The sequence below is a fragment of the Microcaecilia unicolor genome, chromosome 1 (assembly GCF_901765095.1).
Source record: "Microcaecilia unicolor chromosome 1, aMicUni1.1, whole genome shotgun sequence".
Lineage (NCBI taxonomy): Eukaryota > Metazoa > Chordata > Amphibia > Gymnophiona > Siphonopidae > Microcaecilia > Microcaecilia unicolor.
The window spans coordinates 163,904,686-163,924,708 of record NC_044031.1 but is presented as its reverse complement, the minus strand read 5'-3'; the positions used below and the strand labels follow the sequence as shown (position 1 = coordinate 163,924,708).

General features: G+C 46.3%; 1 protein-coding gene across 7 annotated transcripts in view; it reads right to left on the bottom strand.

The window, feature by feature from the left end:
- Window positions 1-20,023, bottom strand: part of STK31 (serine/threonine kinase 31) — a 330,310-nt gene that overhangs the window by 34,606 nt on the left and 275,681 nt on the right. For all 7 annotated transcript variants that reach the window (XM_030201926.1, XM_030201936.1, XM_030201906.1 and 4 more), the window contains 3 exons: window positions 11,201-11,326; window positions 9,788-9,874; window positions 3,538-3,687 (listed from right to left, as the gene is read on the bottom strand). In XM_030201926.1, the coding sequence (XP_030057786.1) occupies window positions 3,538-3,687; window positions 9,788-9,874; window positions 11,201-11,326 (363 nt within the window). The remainder of the gene's footprint in view (window positions 1-3,537; window positions 3,688-9,787; window positions 9,875-11,200; window positions 11,327-20,023) is intronic.

Sequence of the window (20,023 nt, the reverse complement as noted above, 5' to 3'; positions counted from 1 at the left end):
CTATTGACCCATCTCCCTCATCCCCTTCCTCTCCAAGATACTTGAACGTGCCGTTCACCGCCGCTGTCTTGACTTTCTTTCATCTCAAGCTGTTCTTGACCCACTCCAATCTGGCTTTCGCCCTCTTCATTCAACTGAAACTGCACTTACAAAAGTTTCCAACGACCTATTACTGGCCAAATCCAAAGGTCTCTATTCTATACTCATCCTTCTCGATCTATCTGCCGCTTTTGACACTGTTGATCACAGCTTACTCCTCGATACGTTGTCTTCACTTGGATTCCAGGGCTCTGTTCTTTCCTGGTTCTCCTCATACCTCTCGCTTCGCACCTTTAGTGTACACTCTGGTGGTTCCTCTTCCACTTCTATCTCACTACCAATTGGTGTACCCCAGGGTTCTGTTCTCAGTCCTCTCCTGTTCTCCATCTACACTTCTCCCCTTGGCTCTCTGATATCATCCCATGGCTTTCAATACCATCTCTACGCTGATGACTCCCAGATCTACCTCTCTACCCCCAAAATCTCAACCAGCATCCAGACCAATATATCAGCTTGCCTATCTAATATCGCTGCCTGGATGTCTCAACTTCATCTGAAACATGGCCAAAACCGAGCTTCTCATCTTTCCCCCTAAACCCACCTCTCCTCTCCCCCCTTTCTCCATTTCTGTGGATGGCACTCTCATTCTCCCTGTCTCATCAGCTCGTAACCTTGGGGTCATCCTCGACTCCTCTCTCTCCTTCTCTGCTCACATTCAGCAGATTGCCAAAACCTGTTGTTTCTTTCTCTATAACATCATCAAAATCCGTCCCTTCCTCTCTGAGCACGCTATCAGAACCCTTATCCACACTCTTATCACCTCTCGTCTTGATTATTGTAACCTGCTTCTCACTGGCCTCCCACTTAGCCATCTCTCTCCTCTTCAATCAGTCCAAAACTCTGCTGTGCGACTCATTTTCCGCCAAGAGTCGCTATGCTCACATTAGCCCTCTCCTCAAGTCACTTCCCTATCCATTTCCACATTCAATTCAAACTTCTCTTACTGACCTATAAGTGCATTCACTCTACCGCTCCCAAGTACCTCTCCACTCTTGTCTCTCCCTACACCCCCCCTCGGGTACTCCGTTCTGTGGATAAATTTCTCATCTGTCCCCTTCTCCTCTACTGCTAATTCCAGACTCCGCTCCTTTTATCTCGCTGCACCTCACACACCTGGAATACACTTCCCGAGCCTGTACGTCTAGCCCCGTCTTTGGCCATTTTCAAATCCAGGCTAAAAGCCCACCTTTTTAACGCTGCTTTTGAATCCTAACCACTACTCACTTGCCCTGTACCCTATATCCCCACCTCTTTAATTCCCTCACGTCTTAGTTGTTCTGTTTGCCTGTCCTGTTTAGATTGTGAGCTCTTTGAGCAGGGACTGTCTTTTTTATGTATGATGTACAGCGCTGCATATGCCTTGTAGCGCTTTAGAAGTGATAAGTAGTAGTAGAATGTTAGGTATTATTAGGAAAGGAATGGAAAACAAAAATGAGGATGTTATAATGCCTTTGTATCGCTCCATGGTGCAACCGCAACTTGAATATTGTGTTCAATTCTGGTCGCCGTATCTCAAAAAACATATAGTGGAATTAGAAAAGGTGCAGAGAAGGGCGACGGAAATGATAAAGGGGATGGGACGACTTCCCTATGAGGAAAGGCTAAAGTGGCTACAGCTCTTTAGCTTGGAGAAAAGGCGGCTGAGAGGAGATATGACAGAGGTCTATAAAATAATGAATGGAGTTGAACGGGTATATGTGAAGTGTCTGTTCACGCTTTCCAAAAATACTAGGACTAGGGGGCATGCGATGAAGCTACAATGTAGTAAATTTAAAATGAATCGGAGAAAATTTTTCTTCACTCAACATGTAATTAATCTTTAGAATTCGTTGCCAGAGAATGTGGTAAAGGTGGTTAGCTTAGCGGAGTTTTAAAAAAAAAAAAGGTTTGGACGGCTTCCTAAAGGAAACGTTCATAGACCGTTATTAAATGGACTTGGGGAAAATCTACTATTTCTGGGATAAGCAGTATAAAATGTTTTGTATATTTTTGGGATCTTGCCGGGTATTTGTGACCTAGATTGGTCACTGTTGGAAACAGGATGCTGGGCTCGATGGACCTTTGGTCTTTCCCAGTATGGCAATAATTATGTACTTATGTGCCAGGTAAGCTGTGGGTGCATTAGAGGAGAAACAATCCCAAGGCTCCTGAAACACTGTGGATCTGTGTTGAGCAGCTCCAAAACAGGGTGCTCAACACAGATCAAACAGGGTGCTCAAATAGGGTATCTGTTCTGAGCTAGAGGCCTTACCATCTGATTGTCAGCACGTCTGAAAATCTTATTAACACTTCTTATATGCAAATTTAAAACTGATCTATGCTACTAACAAAGTAACACACAACACAGGAATTTAAAATATGAAGAATTACTTTTGCTGGTGGGTTGCACCATGGGTTGGGTGATCCATGGTGTTGGACCAGGGGAGGCAGAACTGTTCTCTAGCACTGAATAGCCTATAAGGTCTTTGATGAAGCAATGTACTACGATTGCACCATCTCTATTTTAGTAGCTATGCAGATAATCTTTGCGCTAAAAGATATTAGTCTGACTAGTCCTGCTTGCACCAGCTGTGTCTTCATCTCTGAGAACACCAATGCAGCCAGTGACTTCAGCATGGATGAATACCAACACCTGTAATACTTTGGCAGAGGCATGGTGCCTCTGTACTGAGAAAACTCATTCATTGCTGAAGCTGAGGTGGTAGACTGATGACTTAACTTCTTAGTAGGCTTGGCTCCCTGGACAGGTACCAGGAAAACAACTTGGAGCTCCCCCCTTGGTGGCACTGGTGACCCAAATGAGATAATTAACTGATGTGGTCCTAAGGGCCTTCCTCAAACATACTAAACCTATGCAGATATCTTGATGCAATTCAGCACATTGTGGTCCACCCACAGGCAATGACTGCATACAGAGTGAGTATGGGAAAGACATCTATGCTCTGAATGGCAACTCTTGAATATCAGGAGCATATTCGTCATCAGGAAGAGGCAGAAAGGTGAACCAGAGAAGAATAAAAAGCTGTGGAGATAGGTCCTTATCTATCTAGAGTTTTCTGTTGCTTCTTTGAGGGGGGATGGGGGTAGGTAAAGGCCACAAAACCAAAAGAAAGGGAAAAGAGAAGACTGCTCTATACACCAATGAGGACAAAAGAAAGGACTGTGTTCTTTGGGGGCTAGCATGCAAGTAAATCCAATACATACTCAAGACCACCAACATTTTTTTTTATTCTGAGCTCTGACAGAGAAGGGTCTCATGCCAGCACTGCCTGACATCACTCACACATAAGGCTGATTTCATCCTGCTAGTTGATGGGGGAAAATGCATTATATTCACACAAGCATTCAGAATCTGACCCTGTACTAAAATTAGATTCATGCTAATGTCCATCTCAGAGGTCAGCAAAACAATGCATTTTTTTTTAAAACTGTATTTACCGCTGTTTTGGTGAAGTCAAAATCTCCAACTATTCCTTTCTTCCGATCCACAGCAAATGTGTTATTTGGATGCATTGCTCCATGAACCAAGTTAGATTTGTGCAAAGTCTGCAAACCACATGCTACACCTTTCATCACTTTTATAATCTCCTGAGTGAAGAAACACAAAAGAAATATTTGCAAAGTAGAAGAGGTAATGCTTCTTATTCTGATAAGCGCTCTGGAGCAAGATCACAAAACCAAGGGGAGGGAGGGAAGAGACGACACAGCATCTCAAACTGAAAGCAAACAGCACAACTGGATCACATAAAACAGCACTTCAATACAACTAACTTGAAAACTGACGTAGTGGCATACTATTGTGTTCAAAGGCTGTCAGATATATAGCTTTATAATATAACCGTGTTGAACCCTTGAAATAAAATTAATATAATAGATCTCTATCTTTAGAATTCTGGGTCATGCTCTGGGGAATGCAAATCTAACTACTCCATGATTTACAATGGGCACCGTCAGAGCAGCCAATAAAGAAACTTCAATTGTTAGTCCTAAAATAAATAACTTTTTTTTTTGGAGGGGAGGGGGGCTTGACCCAGCAGTTCCCTCCTGTTCTTTGGGCTTCCAGTTTGACTGGCATCAGGGCTGGAATCTGCCATCTCTCTGCCTCAGTTTTTCCATGCTGAACCATCATAAGCTAAGTTTACACAAGAATATAAGAATAGCCATACTGGGTCAGGCCAATGATTCATCTAGCCCAGTATCCTGTTTCCAACAGTGGCCAATCCTTATTACAAGAAAATCTTACAATGTATTTGTTCAACCTTGCTTTTCCCTATTGAGGAATTGGATAAGCATTATTCCAGCTTTGCATTTCAGATTGTTGTTGTGCATCTTGCATCATGTTTTATACACTGTTCATTAGTCATATTATTCTTTCACTGTTGCTGTTGTATCTAATAATGTAGTTCTTTTCATTTTAATATTTTTTAAAATAATTTATTTTGTAAACCACTTCATTACAATTTTGTAAACACAGAATAGAAAGTACAAATAGACTATAAACTATCTCATTTGCAACTGCCTGGCAATTCTTCCTTTTTTTCTCGCTATTCAACATGGCTTAGTCCAGTCATAACAAGATTACCCCCTCCTTTTTACATACAGACGCACAGTAATGCCGACACAGCCCAGTCACTTTGTTTCTTCAAAATGAATTTTTCGTACTGCATGGAAAAAATTACCAGATTAAGCTCAAAGAAGTGAAGAGGGAAATACGGCTAGCAAAAGCGCGGGTGAAAAAAAAATGGCTAAAGAGGTAGAGAGAGGTGATAAGGCCCTTTATTACATATATTGGGGAAAGGAGAAAAAAATAGGAATGGAACTGCAAGACAAAGATACTGAGAATAGCTATGTGGAGAGTGATGAGGAGAAAACAAATGTGCTAAACAAATACTTCTCTTTGGGTTCATGGAAGAAAATCCTGGAGGACCACGGTCAGTGGCAGAGAGTATATCTGGGTATGGAGTAAATATTGTGTCATTCACGGAAGAAAGCATCTATAAATAGCTTGAAAATCTGAAAGTGGATAAAGCAATAGGGCCGGTTGGGATACATCCTAGGATACTGAGGGAGCTCATAGAAGTCCTGGCAGGACCTCTCAAAGATTTGTTTAATAGATCTTTACAGACGGGAGAGGTATCGAGGGACTGGAGATGAGTGGATGTGGTCCCTCTTTACAAAAGTGGAGTCAGGGAAGAAGAGGGAAACTACAGGCCGGTGGTAGGAAAAATAATGGAATAGCTACTAAAGGAAAGGATAGTGGACTTTCTAAAAGCCAATGGGTTACAAGATCCCAGGTAACATAGCTTTATCAAAGGAAAATCCTAACAAACGAATCTGTGACCAAAGAACTGGATGAAGGACGTACGATAGATATAAACTACTTGGATTTCAGCAAAGCCTTTGATATGGTCTCTCACAGAAGACTCATGAATAAGCTGAGAGGGCTGACGTTTTGACCCAAAGTAATGAACTGGATTGGAAACTGGTTGACCGACAGGTGGCAGAGGGTGGTGGTAAATGGAATCCGCTCGGAGAAAAGGAAGGTGAGTAGTGGAGTGCTCATGGGTCTGTGCTGGGGCCGATTCTAATATATTTGTGCGAGACCTTGCTAAAAGGTTAGAAGGAAAAGTTTGCCTTTTTGCGGATGGCACAAAGATAGCCAACAGAGTGGATACCATGGAGAGAGTAGAAACCATGAGAAGGGATCTCCAAATGTTAGAAGAATGGTTGAGGGTCTGGCAGTTAAAATTTAATAATACCAAACGTAATTCTGGGTATTCAATAAGAAACGGTTTCAAATTACAAAATTGGTACATATAACAGAAACCTTCATGAAAATTGTAAAGCAAAAAAATTTTTTTATCTCATTACTCATATTGTATACATAATTATTTTTTATGCAGATTCCAATAAAGTATATAAATATTTATTTGTTGTGCTCAGTTTTTTTGGTGTATTGCTGTGGACTGAAAATCCAAGCTTTGCAGGGACACCACCTTTACATCATAGCACATCCTACCTGAAATACAGGTTAGAGATTGTATAAAACCAGCACTTCATTTCACATCTAAAAATAAGTGTAGAATAGCCATACAAAACTTAAAATGTAAAATATACTCCTCTTACAACAGAAAATCCAAAATATAACTCACTGTTCAGCAGAACCAGGGAGGAGCCCCACCCTGTCCGGTTCACAAACCTACTCCCGAACGCCCACACATGCGCAGAATATAACCTGTATTTCAGATCAGTTCCCCTGAAGACGCCATTAGTTTGGCGAAACATGGCCCATGTAGGGAACTAAAATTGCTGAACTGTGATTCCTTTGTTCTTAAATTCTGCACGGAATGATTCTTTGAAAAAAGTATTGCAGTGGACAAGAACTTTGCAGGAAGAAGATCTTTGATTTTGCACAATCTCCACTTAAGCTAAGTAGCTGTTATTTAATTTTTTTGAACATCAGTTCTTAATATCTTTCTTGGACTTTGCCCATCTATTGAACATTATTATTAGGATGGAGGTAGGATGTGCTATGATGTAAAGGTGGTGTCCCTGCAAAGCTTGGATTTTCAGTCCACAGCAATACACCAAAAAAACTGAGCACAACAAATAAATATTTATATACTTTATTGGATTCTGCATAAAAAATAATTATGTATACAATATGAGTAATGAGATAAAAAAATTTTTTTGCTTTACAATTTTCATGAAGGTTTCTGTTATATTTACCAGTTAAAATTTAATGCCAAGAAATGCAGACTGATGCACTTGGGGTGAAGAAATACAAAAGAGATGTACCAATAGGAGGGGAGAGATTGGTAAGCTCGGTTCAGGAGAAAGACCTTGGGGTGATGGTGTCTGAAGATTCTCAAGGTGACGAAACAATGTGACAACGCTGTGGTCGTTGCCATAAGGATGGTGCTGATGCCCCTGTACAAGTCGTTGGTGAGGCCCCACTTGGAGTATTGTGTTCAGTTTTGGAGGCCTTATCTCGCTAAGGATGTAAAAAGACTTGAAATGGTTTAGAGAAAAGTGACGAAAATGGTAGGGGGTTTAGGCAGCAAGTTGTACATAGAGAGACTTGCTGACCTAAACATGTATACACTGGAGGAAAGGAGAAACAGGGGTGATATGATACAGACGTTCAAATATTTGAAAGGTATTAATTTGCAAACAGACCTTTTCCAGAGACAGGAAGGTGGTAGAACTAGAGGGTATGAATTGAAACTGAAAGGGGGCAGACTCAGGAATAATGTCAGAAAGTATTTTTTTCACTGAGAGGGTGGGTACATACCTGGAATGTCCTCCCGCAGGAGGTGGAGGGAGATGAAAACGGTAACGGAATTCAAAAATGTGTGGGACAAAACACAAAGGAATCCTGTTTAGAAGGATCGGATCCAAAGAAGCTTAGGGGAGATTAGGTAGGGAAACCGGTGCTGGGCTGACTTCTACGGTCTGTGCCCTGATGGAGGCTGAGTAGATTTGGAAAGGCTGGAGTGGAGCTTTTCGAGTGCTTTGACAACTTCAGAAATTTTAGAACAAGGTGATGAAACAATGCGACAAGGTGGTGGCCATGGCCAAAAGGATGCTAAGCTGAACAGAGAGGGGTATAACAAGCAGAAGAAGGAACGTGTTGATGCCCCTGTACAAGTCATTGGTGAGGCCCAGCTTGGAGTATTGTGTTCAGTTTTGGAGGCCGTATCTTGCTAAAGACGTAAAAAGACTTGAAGTGGTTCAGAGAAAAGCAACAAAAATGGTATGGGGTTGTGTAGTAAGACGTTATGAGGAGAGACTTGATGCTCTGAACATATATACCCTGGAGGAAAGGAGAAACAGGGGTGATATGATACAGATGTTCAAATATTTGAAAGGTATTAATTTACAAACCTTTTCCAGAAACGGGAAGGTGGCAGAACTAGAGGAGATGAATTGAGGTTGCAGGGGGAGAGGGGGGGCTCGACTCAGAAATAATGTCAGAAAGTACTTTTCCACGGAGAAGGTGACCAATACAAGATGAAAACTGTAACGGAATTCAAAAATGTGTGGGATAAATACTAAGGAATCGTGTTTAGAAGGAATGAATCCAAAGAAGCTTAGATGATTTGATGGCAACACCAGTAACTGGGAAGCAAAGCCAGTGCTGGGTGGATTTCTATGGTCTGTGCCCTGATCATGGCTAAACAGATTCAGCTTCAAAAGGTGGAGACCAAGGCCAGTGCTGGGCAGACTTCTATGGTCTTTGCCTTGATCGTGGATGGACAGATTTGGATGGGCTGGAGGGGGGCTTCGATGACAACTGCAGAAATTTTAGAACAAAGAGTGCCTGGCAGACTTCTACAGTCTATGCCCTGAAAATGGCAAGGACAAATCAAGATCAGGTATACATACAAAGTATCACATCATACCTTATTCTATGAGTTTATCTTGTTGGGCAGACTGGATGGACCGGACAGGCCTTTATCTGCTGTCATTTACTATGTTATTATGCTAGAGACATTTAAATACCTTCAAGGCAATGAAGGGTTAAGTGACCTGCCCACAATCACAAGCAACTGCAGTGGGAATCAAACCTAGTTCCCCAGGTTCTCAGGACACTGCACTAGCCATTAGGCTACACATCCACTTGCAACTTGAGGAGGATGAATATACCAGTTAAGAAGGGTGTGGGTGTCTCATGGGGCCATAACACGGTATTACACCTTTGCCAGGGAAGATGGGTTTAAGACACACAAGTATATGCTGGAATGGGAATGCGACATTGGTAGGGAGATGGGGGATATTTGAGCAAGGTGGTTAAGGCCTTAGTTTTGACCTTGTTAAAAGAAAATTGCTACAACATCTTTCCTTGGGAACAAGTATGGTTTTTTTTTTGTTATTCATTGGTGGGGGTTAAGAGGGAGGGTGGTGAGGATATGTATTGAAAAAGTTGAACAACTTACAAATGATACCTGGTTTATTTAATGATGTTCAATAAAAAGTGTTTAAACATAAAAGAAAATTGCTATAAAGTCCTATATTGATGATACCAGACACTCAGCCACCTTTAAGCCGTGTTTCCCCAATAATTTAATGTTTCTCCAATAGCTTTGATGCGTAGAGGAATTATCCCTCAGAAGGGATAATTCCTCTACCCATGGTAGAAATGTCTGACAAAATCAAAGATTTTTTTTGGAAAGCATCACTCAGAACACAGATGACATCCTAGGATGGAAACTAATGTGGTCTGTGAAAATAATTTCATTGGGACTATAAATAAGAGAGGGTTAGGTTGCATAGCAGGTATGGAAATTGATACCTGGCATCAGGTGGACCTCCCCCAACCTCCCCAGACAATGAATGGAAGGGCAGACTTTATCACTTGATATTGTTGGAAAAGCTTATAGCCATTTAACAGGAGAGGCATGAACGAATGCAGCCTTTGTCGAAGTATGTAGTATGGCAAAGGAAATGAGCTTTGGGGAGGGGGGGGGGGGGGGGGTTTAGAGACCTGACCCATGGATTGTGGATATTTAAAACATTCAGAAGCACAGGATCCAGAATATTATGAAACAGGTATGAAAAGTATCTGAAGAAAGAGGGTGGGAATGGGCTCTCAGTATACATACCATGGCTTTTCTATTGATATAGTTTGTTCTGTAATACTGTGATTGGTGGTGCAATTAAAAATAAAATAAACATTGCTACCTACCGCTATGGCTAAAGGTTCAGTGGTCTGCACAGCTCCTAAACTTTCCCCAGGATAAAAAGGGATCATCAAATAGGCCAGGGGATCAGACTGAAAAACAAAGTTGTTATAAAATGACGACTCAGAAGACATTATGCTGCAAATTAAATGCTCTATGTTAAATTAATTTTTTACTTTTGGTCAGTTAATACTACTCTAAATCCTAGGATCTGAAGTCAAGAGAAAATGGTTAGTATTTTCATGTATCCATGATTTTTACCCTCTTTAATTCTTGTTTGTTTTTTCAATCAACCTCATATCACTGCAATAATCCCTCAGATCAGAAAAAGATTATAGTTCACTTCAAATCTCAATATAAGCATGCTCTAGTGCAATTGAGCAGCTAGGTCTGATATTCAACCATGGCTCTTCTTGTATAACACACTGTCTTTGGACTGAACTGTAAGGATCTGCATGTATTTGAAATGACATGGGAAATGCCAACAAATATTTCCCATGTTGTTCCATGTCATTTTTAACCCAAAATTTCAGGGTATTCCTGTTTGTTTTCTGTTAATAGTATGCTTTCCTGAAGAATAGGGCACACTATTTCAGCAATTCTATCCAAAACACTGCAGTTTTATACCTATTGCATAACACCATAAATCCCTCAAGCAGCAATTATAAAAAAAAAAAAGCTGGCAAATACATTATGCAGATCCAAAGATTAAAGTTGCATGCTTATAAAATGCACCATTACTTTTCTTTAAATCCCCACCCAGGAAGAATGTCAGGGGAGCCTCTCTGGCTCTGTGAGCTAAACTCCATCACCTTTAAAACATATCTGAACCAGGCTGGTATGCCCTAGTGCTGCAGCCTGAATCACAAGGCAGGCCCTGTGCCACCAATTTTATTAGGTATTTTGTTCCATCTGGTACACATAGAAGCCAACATCTGAACACTGAAGATGGCGCATCAAGGTCCCTTAGTTACTCAAAGGAGGAGTTTATCTTAAATGGTCACATTATTTTATTGGGGGAGGGGGCAGCGCATGAAAAGTGCACACTGCTAACCTTGTATTAGTATTATGATCCCTGGATACTAAATTTAATGCCAATTATCTTCATAGCTACACCTTATCCCCTTCCTATTTCAGTCTAACATTCATTCTATCATTAAAAACTGGTTTGATGCAGTAAAGCAAGCAACTGCTGATCATATGTGAAGAGAGAAATGAGTTGTATCCTCAGGCTCATTCTGGACAGCAAGATGGGAATTCAGGACCAGGATATCAAACTATTATGCAGCTAAGTAATTAGTATCTGCTGTGGCATCCAGCCTGACATTTACTATAAGACATACAATCATCAGCTTCTGACCCACAGGAGAACGTGAAGTCCAACCGCCATTATCCGAGCACATCAGTGTTGAACTTGCCTTGCAGAAAAAGAGGAACATCAATGGCAATAAACCAGATTTTTCCTTGAGCTCGGACCAGGCCTTGTGATACTCAGCTGCTTTCACCATCACTGTGGCTTCTGTATCAACACCTAAAGGATACCCCTAAAAGGAAAATAATTCCATTTTTAACAGTTCCTATAAATACTGATATTAACATGAAAATCCACATTAGGTTGAGAATATTCCTCATGCCAGTCCATTGCCAGTGTCACTGGACATAATTCAGTATTCTTGTGTCCATACAGTGACTTAAAAAAATAACTTTGGAAGGTTTCATTTTTTTCCTGTTTTTAAGAGAACTGGTATCCTTGGCATTAAATTTAATCAGATAAATGCCCTTGTCTATTCACTCTATGCCTTTGGCACCAGATCCTGCATGAGCAATTTACTCAATAAGACTCCATTGCTATAGGCATGATAAAGCCGTACTTTTATTCATCCTGAAAAAAACATGACACGTTAATAGTCTCAAGGGGGGGAAATAGGTAATGACAAGTAACAGCAGCATAGAAAACTATGTAAGAGCAATTTGATTAGTTATCATGCTGGAAAATTAACTAATTTTATTAAGGAACTAAGGGGTCCTTTTACTAAGCTGCGGTAAAAAATGGCATTAGTAAGCCCATAAGTGTATTTTTTCCGGAACACTAAGGCCACTTTTACTGCAACCAGAAACTGGACAATTTTCTTTTTCCTATTAATGGCAATGCACTAATGTTGCTTGCTGACCTTAGAGTCGGGAGTGGTCCTGGAGGACTACAGAAGGGCAGATGTGACCACTCTCCACAAAAGTGAAAGTAAGGAAAAGGTTGGAAGCTACAGGCTGGTAAGTGACTTCTGTGGTAAGTAAATTAATGGAAACACTTTTAAAACAGAGAATAAAGCTTTTGGAATCCAATATATTACAGGACCTGAGGCAACATGGTTTCACTAGAGTTTAGTTTAGTTTATTAAGAACTTGATATACCGCCCTTCAACAAAAATCAGAACAGTGCACAATAAAAGCATAAACATTATAATACATGAAAGGAAAGCCATAAAAAAGTACAGGAATAGAACAGAAAGAATAAATACAAGTTCTAGGGCAAAGATCAAGGTAGCATCACATAATGGCTAGGGAAAAGCCTGGGGAAAAAAGGTGGTTCTTAAAGAGAGCTAGAAAGCAGGAGTAATATTTATCACCATGAAGATCAATAAGGAGGGCATTCCAAAGGAAGGGGACAGCAGGGAAGAAAGGCGAGTGGATTCAAGACAAGAACAATGAACAGGAGGGAGAGAGGGCAGAGCAAAGGGACCTAGATGGAGTATAAGAAGACATGACAGCAGAGCTATAAGAAGGGTTCCCAGTATGTAAAATATTGTGAACCGGTGTAAATCTTAAATTGTACGCAAAAGGGAACAGGAAGCCAATAATAATGTGCCAGGAGGGGAGAGACAGGGTATGATACATACCTGTAGCAGTTGTTCTCCGAGGACAGCAGGCTGATTGTTCTCACGACTGGGTTGACGTCCGCGGCAGCCCCCACCAACCGGAAGAAGCTTCGCGGGACGGTCGGCACGCAGGGCACGCCCACCACGCATGCGCGGCCGTCTTCCCGCCCGTGCGCGACCGCTCCCGCCAGTTGAATGACTAGCAAAAGATGAAACACACAACTCCAAAGGGGAGGAGGGAGGGTAGGTGAGAACAATCAGCCTGCTGTCCTCGGAGAACAACTGCTACAGGTATGTATCATACCCTTTCTCCGAGGACAAGCAGGCTCGTGTTCTCACGACTGGGGTATCCCTAGCTCTCAGGCTCACTCAAAACAAGAACCCAGGTCAATTGAACCTCGCAACGGCGAGGGAACAACAGAAATTGACCTACGAAGAACAACTAACTGAGAGTGCAGCCTGACCAGAATAAATTCGGGTCCTGGAGGGTGGAGTTGGATTTACACCCCAAACAGATTCTGCAGCACCGACTGCCCGAACCGACTGTCGCGTCGGGTATCCTGCTGGAGGCAGTAATGAGATGTGAATGTGTGGACAGATGACCACGTCGCAGCCTTGCAGATCTCTTCAATAGTGGCTGACTTCAAGTGGGCCACCGACGCTGCCATGGCTCTGACACTATGAGCCGTGACATGACCCTCAAGAGTCAGCCCAGCCTGGGCGTAAGTGAAGGAAATGCAGTCTGCTAGCCAATTGGAGATGGTGCGTTTCCCGACAGCGACCCCTAGCCTGTTAGGGTCGAAAGAAATAAACAATTGGGCGGACTGTCTGTTGGGCTGTGTCCGCTCCAAGTAGAAGGCCAATGCTCTCTTGCAGTCCAATGTGTGCAACTGACGTTCAGCAGGGCGGGTATGCGGCCTGGGGAAGAATGTTGGCAAGACAATTGACTGGTTAAGATGGAACTCCGACACCACCTTCGGCAGGAACTTTGGGTGGGTGCGGAGCACTACTCTGTTGTGATGAAATTTGGTATATGGAGCATGAGCTACCAGGGCTTGAAGCTCACTGACCCTACGAGCTGAAGTAACTGCCACCAAGAAAATGACCTTCCAGGTCAAGTACTTCAGATGGCAGGTATTCAGTGGCTCAAAAGGAGGTTTCATCAGCTGGGTGAGGACGACGTTGAGATCCCATGACACAGTAGGAGGCTTGATAGGGGGCTTTGACAAAAGCAAACCTCTCATGAATCGAACGACTAAAGGCTCTCCAGAGATGGCTTTACCTTCCACACGATAATGGTAAGCACTAATCGCACTAAGGTGATTCCTTACTGAGTTGGTCTTGAGGCCAGACTCTGATAAGTGCAGAAGGTATTCAAGCAGGTTCTGTGCAGGGCAAGAACGAGGTTCTAGGGCCTTGCTCTCACACCAAACGACAAACCTCCTCCACTTGAAAAAGTAACTCTTTTTAGTGGAATCCTTCCTAGAGGCAAGCAAGACCCGGGAGACACCCTCAGACAGACCCAACGCAGCGAAGTCTACGCCCTCAACATCCAGGCCGTGAGAGCCAGGGATTGAAGGTTGGGGTTGCAGCAACGCTCCGTCGTTCTGCGAAATGAGAGTCGGAAAACACTCCAATCTCCACGGTTCTTCGGAGGACAACTCCAGAAGAAGAGGGAACCAGATCTGACGGGGCCAAAAGGGCGCTATCAGAATCATGGTGCCGCGGTCTTGCTTGAGCTTCAGTAAGGTCTTCCCCACCAAAGGTATGGGAGGATAAGCATACAGGAGGCCGGTCCCCCAATGAAGGAGAAAGGCATCTGACGCTAGCCTGCCGTGTGTCTGAAGCCTGGAACAGAACAGAGGCAGCTTGTGGTTGGTCTGAGAGGCGAAAAGATCCACCGAGGGGGTGCCCCACTCTCGGAAGATCTTGCGTACCACTCTGGAATGGAGCGACCACTCGTGCGGTTGCATGACTCTGCTCAGTCTGTCGGCCAGACTGTTGTTTACGCCTGCCAGGTACGTGGCTTGGAGAAGCATGCCGAAGCGACACGCCCAACGCCACATACCGACGGCTTCCTGACACAGGGGGCGAGATCCGGTGCCCCCCTGCTTGTTGACGTAATACATTGCAACCTGATTGTCTGTCCGAATTTGGATAATTTGGCAGGACAGCCGATCTCTGAAAGCCTTCAGTGCGTTCCAGATCGCTCGGAGCTCCAGGAGGTTGATCTGCAGATCCTTTTCCTGGAGGGACCACAGACCCTGGGTGTGAAGCCCATCGACATGGGCTCCCCACCCCAGGCGGGATGCATCCGTCGTCAGCACTTTCGTGGGCTGCGGGATTTGGAATGGACGTCCCAGGGTCAAATTGGTCCATATGGTCCACCAGAGCAGTGAAGTGCGGCAACTGGTGGAGAGGCGGATGACATCCTCTAGATTCCCGGTGGCTTGGAACCACTGGGAAGCTAGGGTCCATTGAGCAGATCTCATGTGAAGACGAGCCATGGGAGTCACATGAACTGTGGAGGCCATATGACCCAGAAGTCTCAACATCTGCCGAGCTGTGATCTGCTGAGACGCTCTGGTCTGCGAAGCCAGGGCCAAGAGATTGGTGGCCCTCGCTTCGGGAAGGTAGGCCTGAACCGTCTGGGAATTCAGCAGCGCTCCTATGAATTCCAGAGACTGAGTTGGCTGGAGATGGGACTTTGGGTAATTTATCACAAACCCCAGCAGCTCCAGAAGTTGAATAGTGCACTGCATGGACCGGAGGGCTCCTGCCTTCGAGGTGTTCTTGACCAGCCAATCGTCGAGACATGGGAACACGTGCACTCCCAGCTTGCGTAGGTAGGCCGCTACCACCACGAGGCACTTTGTAAACACTCGTGGGGCAGAGGCGAGCCCAAGGGCAGCACACAATACTGAAAGTGCCGTGCGCCCAGGCGGAATCTGAGATACTGTCTGTGAGCTGGCAGTATCGGGATGTGAGTGTATGCGTCCTTTAAATCCAGGGAACATAGCCAATGGTTGTTCTGAATCATTGGCAGAAGGGTGCCCAAGGAAAGCATCCTGAACTTTTCTTTGACCAGGAATTTGTTCAGGCCTCTCAGGTCTAGGATGGGACGCATCCCCCCTGTTTTCTTTTCCACAAGGAAGTACCTGGAATAGAATCCCTGCCCTTCCTGCCCGGGTGGTACGGGCTCGACCGCATTGGCGCTGAGAAGGGCGGAGAGTTCCTCTGCAAGTACCTGCTTGTGATGGGAGCTGAAAGACTGAGCTCCCGGAGGACAATTTGGAGGCAGGGAGGTCAAATTCAGGGCGTATCCGCACCGCACTATTTGGAGAACCCACTGGTCGGAGGTTATGAGAGGCCACCTTTGGTGAAAGAATTTTAACCTCCCTCCGACCGGCAGGTCGTCCGGTACGGACACTTGTAGGGCGGCTATGTTCCCGTGGATCCAGTCAAAAGCCCGTCCCCGGCTTTTGCTGTGGAGGCGCAGGGGGCTGCTTAGGCGCACGCTGTTGACGGGAACGAGCGCGCTGGGCTGTCCCTGTGCCTGACGAGGCCTTCGGGCCGGCTGGTTGTACCTACGCTTCGCAAAAGAATAGGGTGCAGCCGCCGAGCCCGGGAAAAAAACGCCCGCCCGCGGGGGCGGGTGCTGAAGGCGCCCGGTGGGAGAGCTTGTCGAGAGCGGTTTCCCGCTGATGCAGTTGGTCAACCATCTGCTCGACCTTCTCGCCAAAAATATTATCCCCCCGGCAAGGGACGTCAGCCAGTCTCTGCTGGGTTGCGGTTGTCCGGTCAGAGGCACGCAGCCATGAGAGCCTGCGCATCACTATACCTTGGGCCGCAGCACGAGATGCCACGTCACAGGTGTCAAAAATCCCCCTGGACAGGAACTTTCTGCACGCCTTCAGCGCCTGACCACCTCCTGATATGGCCTGGACTGCTCCGGCGGGAGCTTATCGACCAGGTCCGCCAGCTGTTGCACATTGGTCCGCATGTGGATGCTCATATAGAGCAGGTAAGATTGGATGCGGGTCACGAGCATGGAGGATGGTAGGCCTTCCTCCCAAATGAGTCCAGAGTGCGAGACTCCCGCCCCGGGGGGCGCCGAGGCGGTATCCCTCGAACTCCGTGCCCTCTTGAGAGCAGAATCCACGACCGCTGAGTCATGGGGCAATGGGGCCGCATGAGCTCTGGGTCAGAGTGGATCCTGTACTGTGACTCTGCTTTCTTGGGAATGGTGGGGTTAGTTAGTGGTCGCACCCAGTTCCGAAGCAGCGTCTCCTTCAGGACATTGTGCAGCGGTACCGGTGGAGGACTCTCTAGGTGGTGATGGATAGTCGAGGACCTCGAGCATCTCGGCCCTCGGCTCTTCCCAGAGACCACGGGAATGGGGAATGCTTATAGACATATCCCGCACAAAGGAGGCAAAGGAGAGACTCTCAGGAGGTGAGAGCTTCCTCTCCGGTGACGGCGTGGGGTCCGAGGGAAGGCCCGTAGACTCCTCTGAGGAGAAATATCTCGGGTCTTCCTCTTCCCCCCACGAGTCCTCATCCTCGGTATCGGACATTAGCTCATGTAGCTGAGTCCGGTACCGGGCCCGGCTCGACGTCGAGGCACCGAGGTCTCGGTGTCGTCGAGCGGTGGACTCCCGCGCCGGCGGGGACGGAGCTCCCCTCCATCGACGTCGACGGGGACTCCACCTGCGTGGCCGGTCGAGGACCGGCACCACAAGCGGCGGCGGTGTCGACAGCCCCGGCGCCGGGCTAGAGCTCGCCGGCGCCACAGTCATCGGCGCCGGGGGCGCAAGCACCCCCGACGCTGGCACAGCCTGGCGCATCAGCCCTTCCAGGATCCCCGGAAGGATGGCTCGAGGCACTCGTCCAGGCCCGCTGCCGGGAAAGGCGGTGGGGGCCGGTAAGGGTGTCCGGTGCCAGAAGCTGCTGGGGGGCCAGGAGACGGCACCGAGGTGCCGGAACCCCGACGCGTCGGTACCATTCCACCACCGACGGAGATCTCTCCTCTCTGCGATGGACGCTTCGGCGTCGACTCCCCTTCAGGTGCACCGAGGGCTCCCGGTGACGGCGCTTCTTGTCTTTTTTTTCCGGTGCACTGTCACCAGGCGCCGGAGGGCATGGAGGAGGAGGAGGTCGATCCCCCTCGGTCTCGAGTACCGGGTCCGACAGGGTTCGGTGCCGTGGCTCACGAGCTGAGGGAGTGACCGGGGCCGACAGCCCACGCGGCCCTCTCAACCCCACTCTCATCACCGGCGGACCGGCGGTCCGGACTGGACCTGTTCTCCTGGGTCGCTGCCATCGTGCCGATGTCTCGGGCATCGATAACCGGTACCGAAGATCCGGCCTTCGATACCGATGCCGTCGAGGTCGACGTCGAGGGGCCGGCGCAAGTTCCAAAAAGACGGTCCCGCAGAACTTGCCTCGCAACCTGAGTCCGTTTCCGGAGACCGAGACACAGCGCGCACGACTTGAGATTGTGCTCCGGCCCGAGGCACTGGAGGCACCAAGCGTGGGTGTCGGTCTGCGAGATCGGCCGGCCGCAGCGACCACACTTTTTAAATCCACTCGGGACCTTCGAGGACATCGACGGAAAAATCGCGTCGGCGAAGTCAAAGTCGGCAATGGTGGCTAAAATCACACCACGAAAAAACTAGCCGACCGAGCGGGCCACTAGGCCGCAACGAGGCGTCCCCCGCTGGAAGCGAGGGAAAAGGGGAGCGCGTGCTCCACACGCGCAGAAAATCTTTTTTTTTTTTTTTTTTACAATACGAAGAAAGAAAGAAAGAAAGAGGAACCGAACGGGTCAAAGCAACGATCCGCGTAAACGCGGTCGAAAAATCCGGCGGCTGAACGGAGAGAGAGGCAATTGCACAACTCTCTCCAGTCGCGGAAAAAAAGTAACTGGCGGGAGCGGTCGCGCACGGGCGGGAAGACGGCCGCGCATGCGCGGTGGGCGTGCCCTGCGTGCCGACCGTCCGCGAAGCTTCTTCCGGTTGGTGGGGGCTGCCGCGGACGTCAACCCAGTCGTGAGAACAAGCAGCCTGCTTGTCCTCGGAGAAATGATCAGATTTATGTGGGTAAGAAAGCAAATGAATAGCTGTGTTTTGGACTGCTTGAAGACTCTTAAAAGCAGCTTTAGGGAGACCTGAGTAGACAATATTACAGTAATCCAAACAGGAAGGAATAAAGTAAAGTGCCACAAGAAATATCTAAATAAGCACAAAAGGAACGGATAGTATGAAGTGATTGAAAGCACACTCTAACGGTAGCAGAATGTAGGAATTATTTATTTATGGCAGGCTAAATGCGGCTTACATGGGGCAATGGAGGGTTAAGTGATTTGCCCAGAGTCACAAGAAGCTGCCTGTGCCTGAAGTGAGAATCAAACTCAGTTCCTCAGTTCCCCAGGACCAAAGTCCACCACCCTAACCACTAGGCCACTCCTAGGAATGAAAAGACAGTTGAGAATCCAGGACAATACCCAGGTATCTAAGAGACTGTACCACCTGAAAGGAATGTTATGAAGAGAAGGAATGAGGGAGGGCGTGAAGGACTGACTGGTAATCCAGAGAGCAACAGATTTTGAAGGGTTCACCACCAAGCGATTGGTGGCAAATCAGGAAGCAATCTTGTCTAAAAGCAAGAGAAAGAATGATCCCTTAGAAAAGAGGAAAACAAGTTTTAAGACAGAACCAGAAATACCCAAAGAGGCCAACCTGTCCAGCAGCAAAGAGTGACTCACGAGATTATGTTGAAATCATTTTTATTGAAGACAGAAAGCTCACATATACATTGCAAGTAACGTTTAACAAATATCATCAAATAGTTTTCCAAGGTCCCTCTACTAACATTCTTTTCTGTCTTCTCCTAACCAATCCTTTTCTTACTACCTACCTTCCCCCCTACCCTCCTCCCATCCTCCCATCCTCCAAGTTACAATCAACATGGCCTAGAGGACCTGGGCTTACCAGTTCAGGATGCGGCTCCGTGCCACCAGTGTCAGGGTGACCCAGAACCGCTCCCAGACCCGCTGGAATCGAATTCCTCTTTCTGAGGTTATGGTTTTTATACCTAAATGTTCCACTGTCAGCAATGTTATCATCTGTGCTCACCAAAGCGATGGAGGCACCACTGTCGAGTCTAACCAGCAGAGGAGAATTGCCTTCTTCCCCATCAGAACAGTTCGTTTCAAAAACCCAGTCAAGCCTGGAGCTCGTGATTTTGCTATTTAGAATCTGTCCAACAACAGTAACGGTATTGGGGCGATCCTGCATGACCACATAGTTGACACCTGGGCAAACACCTGGAGCCAAAAATCTGTGACTATGGGGCAATGCCAAAACAT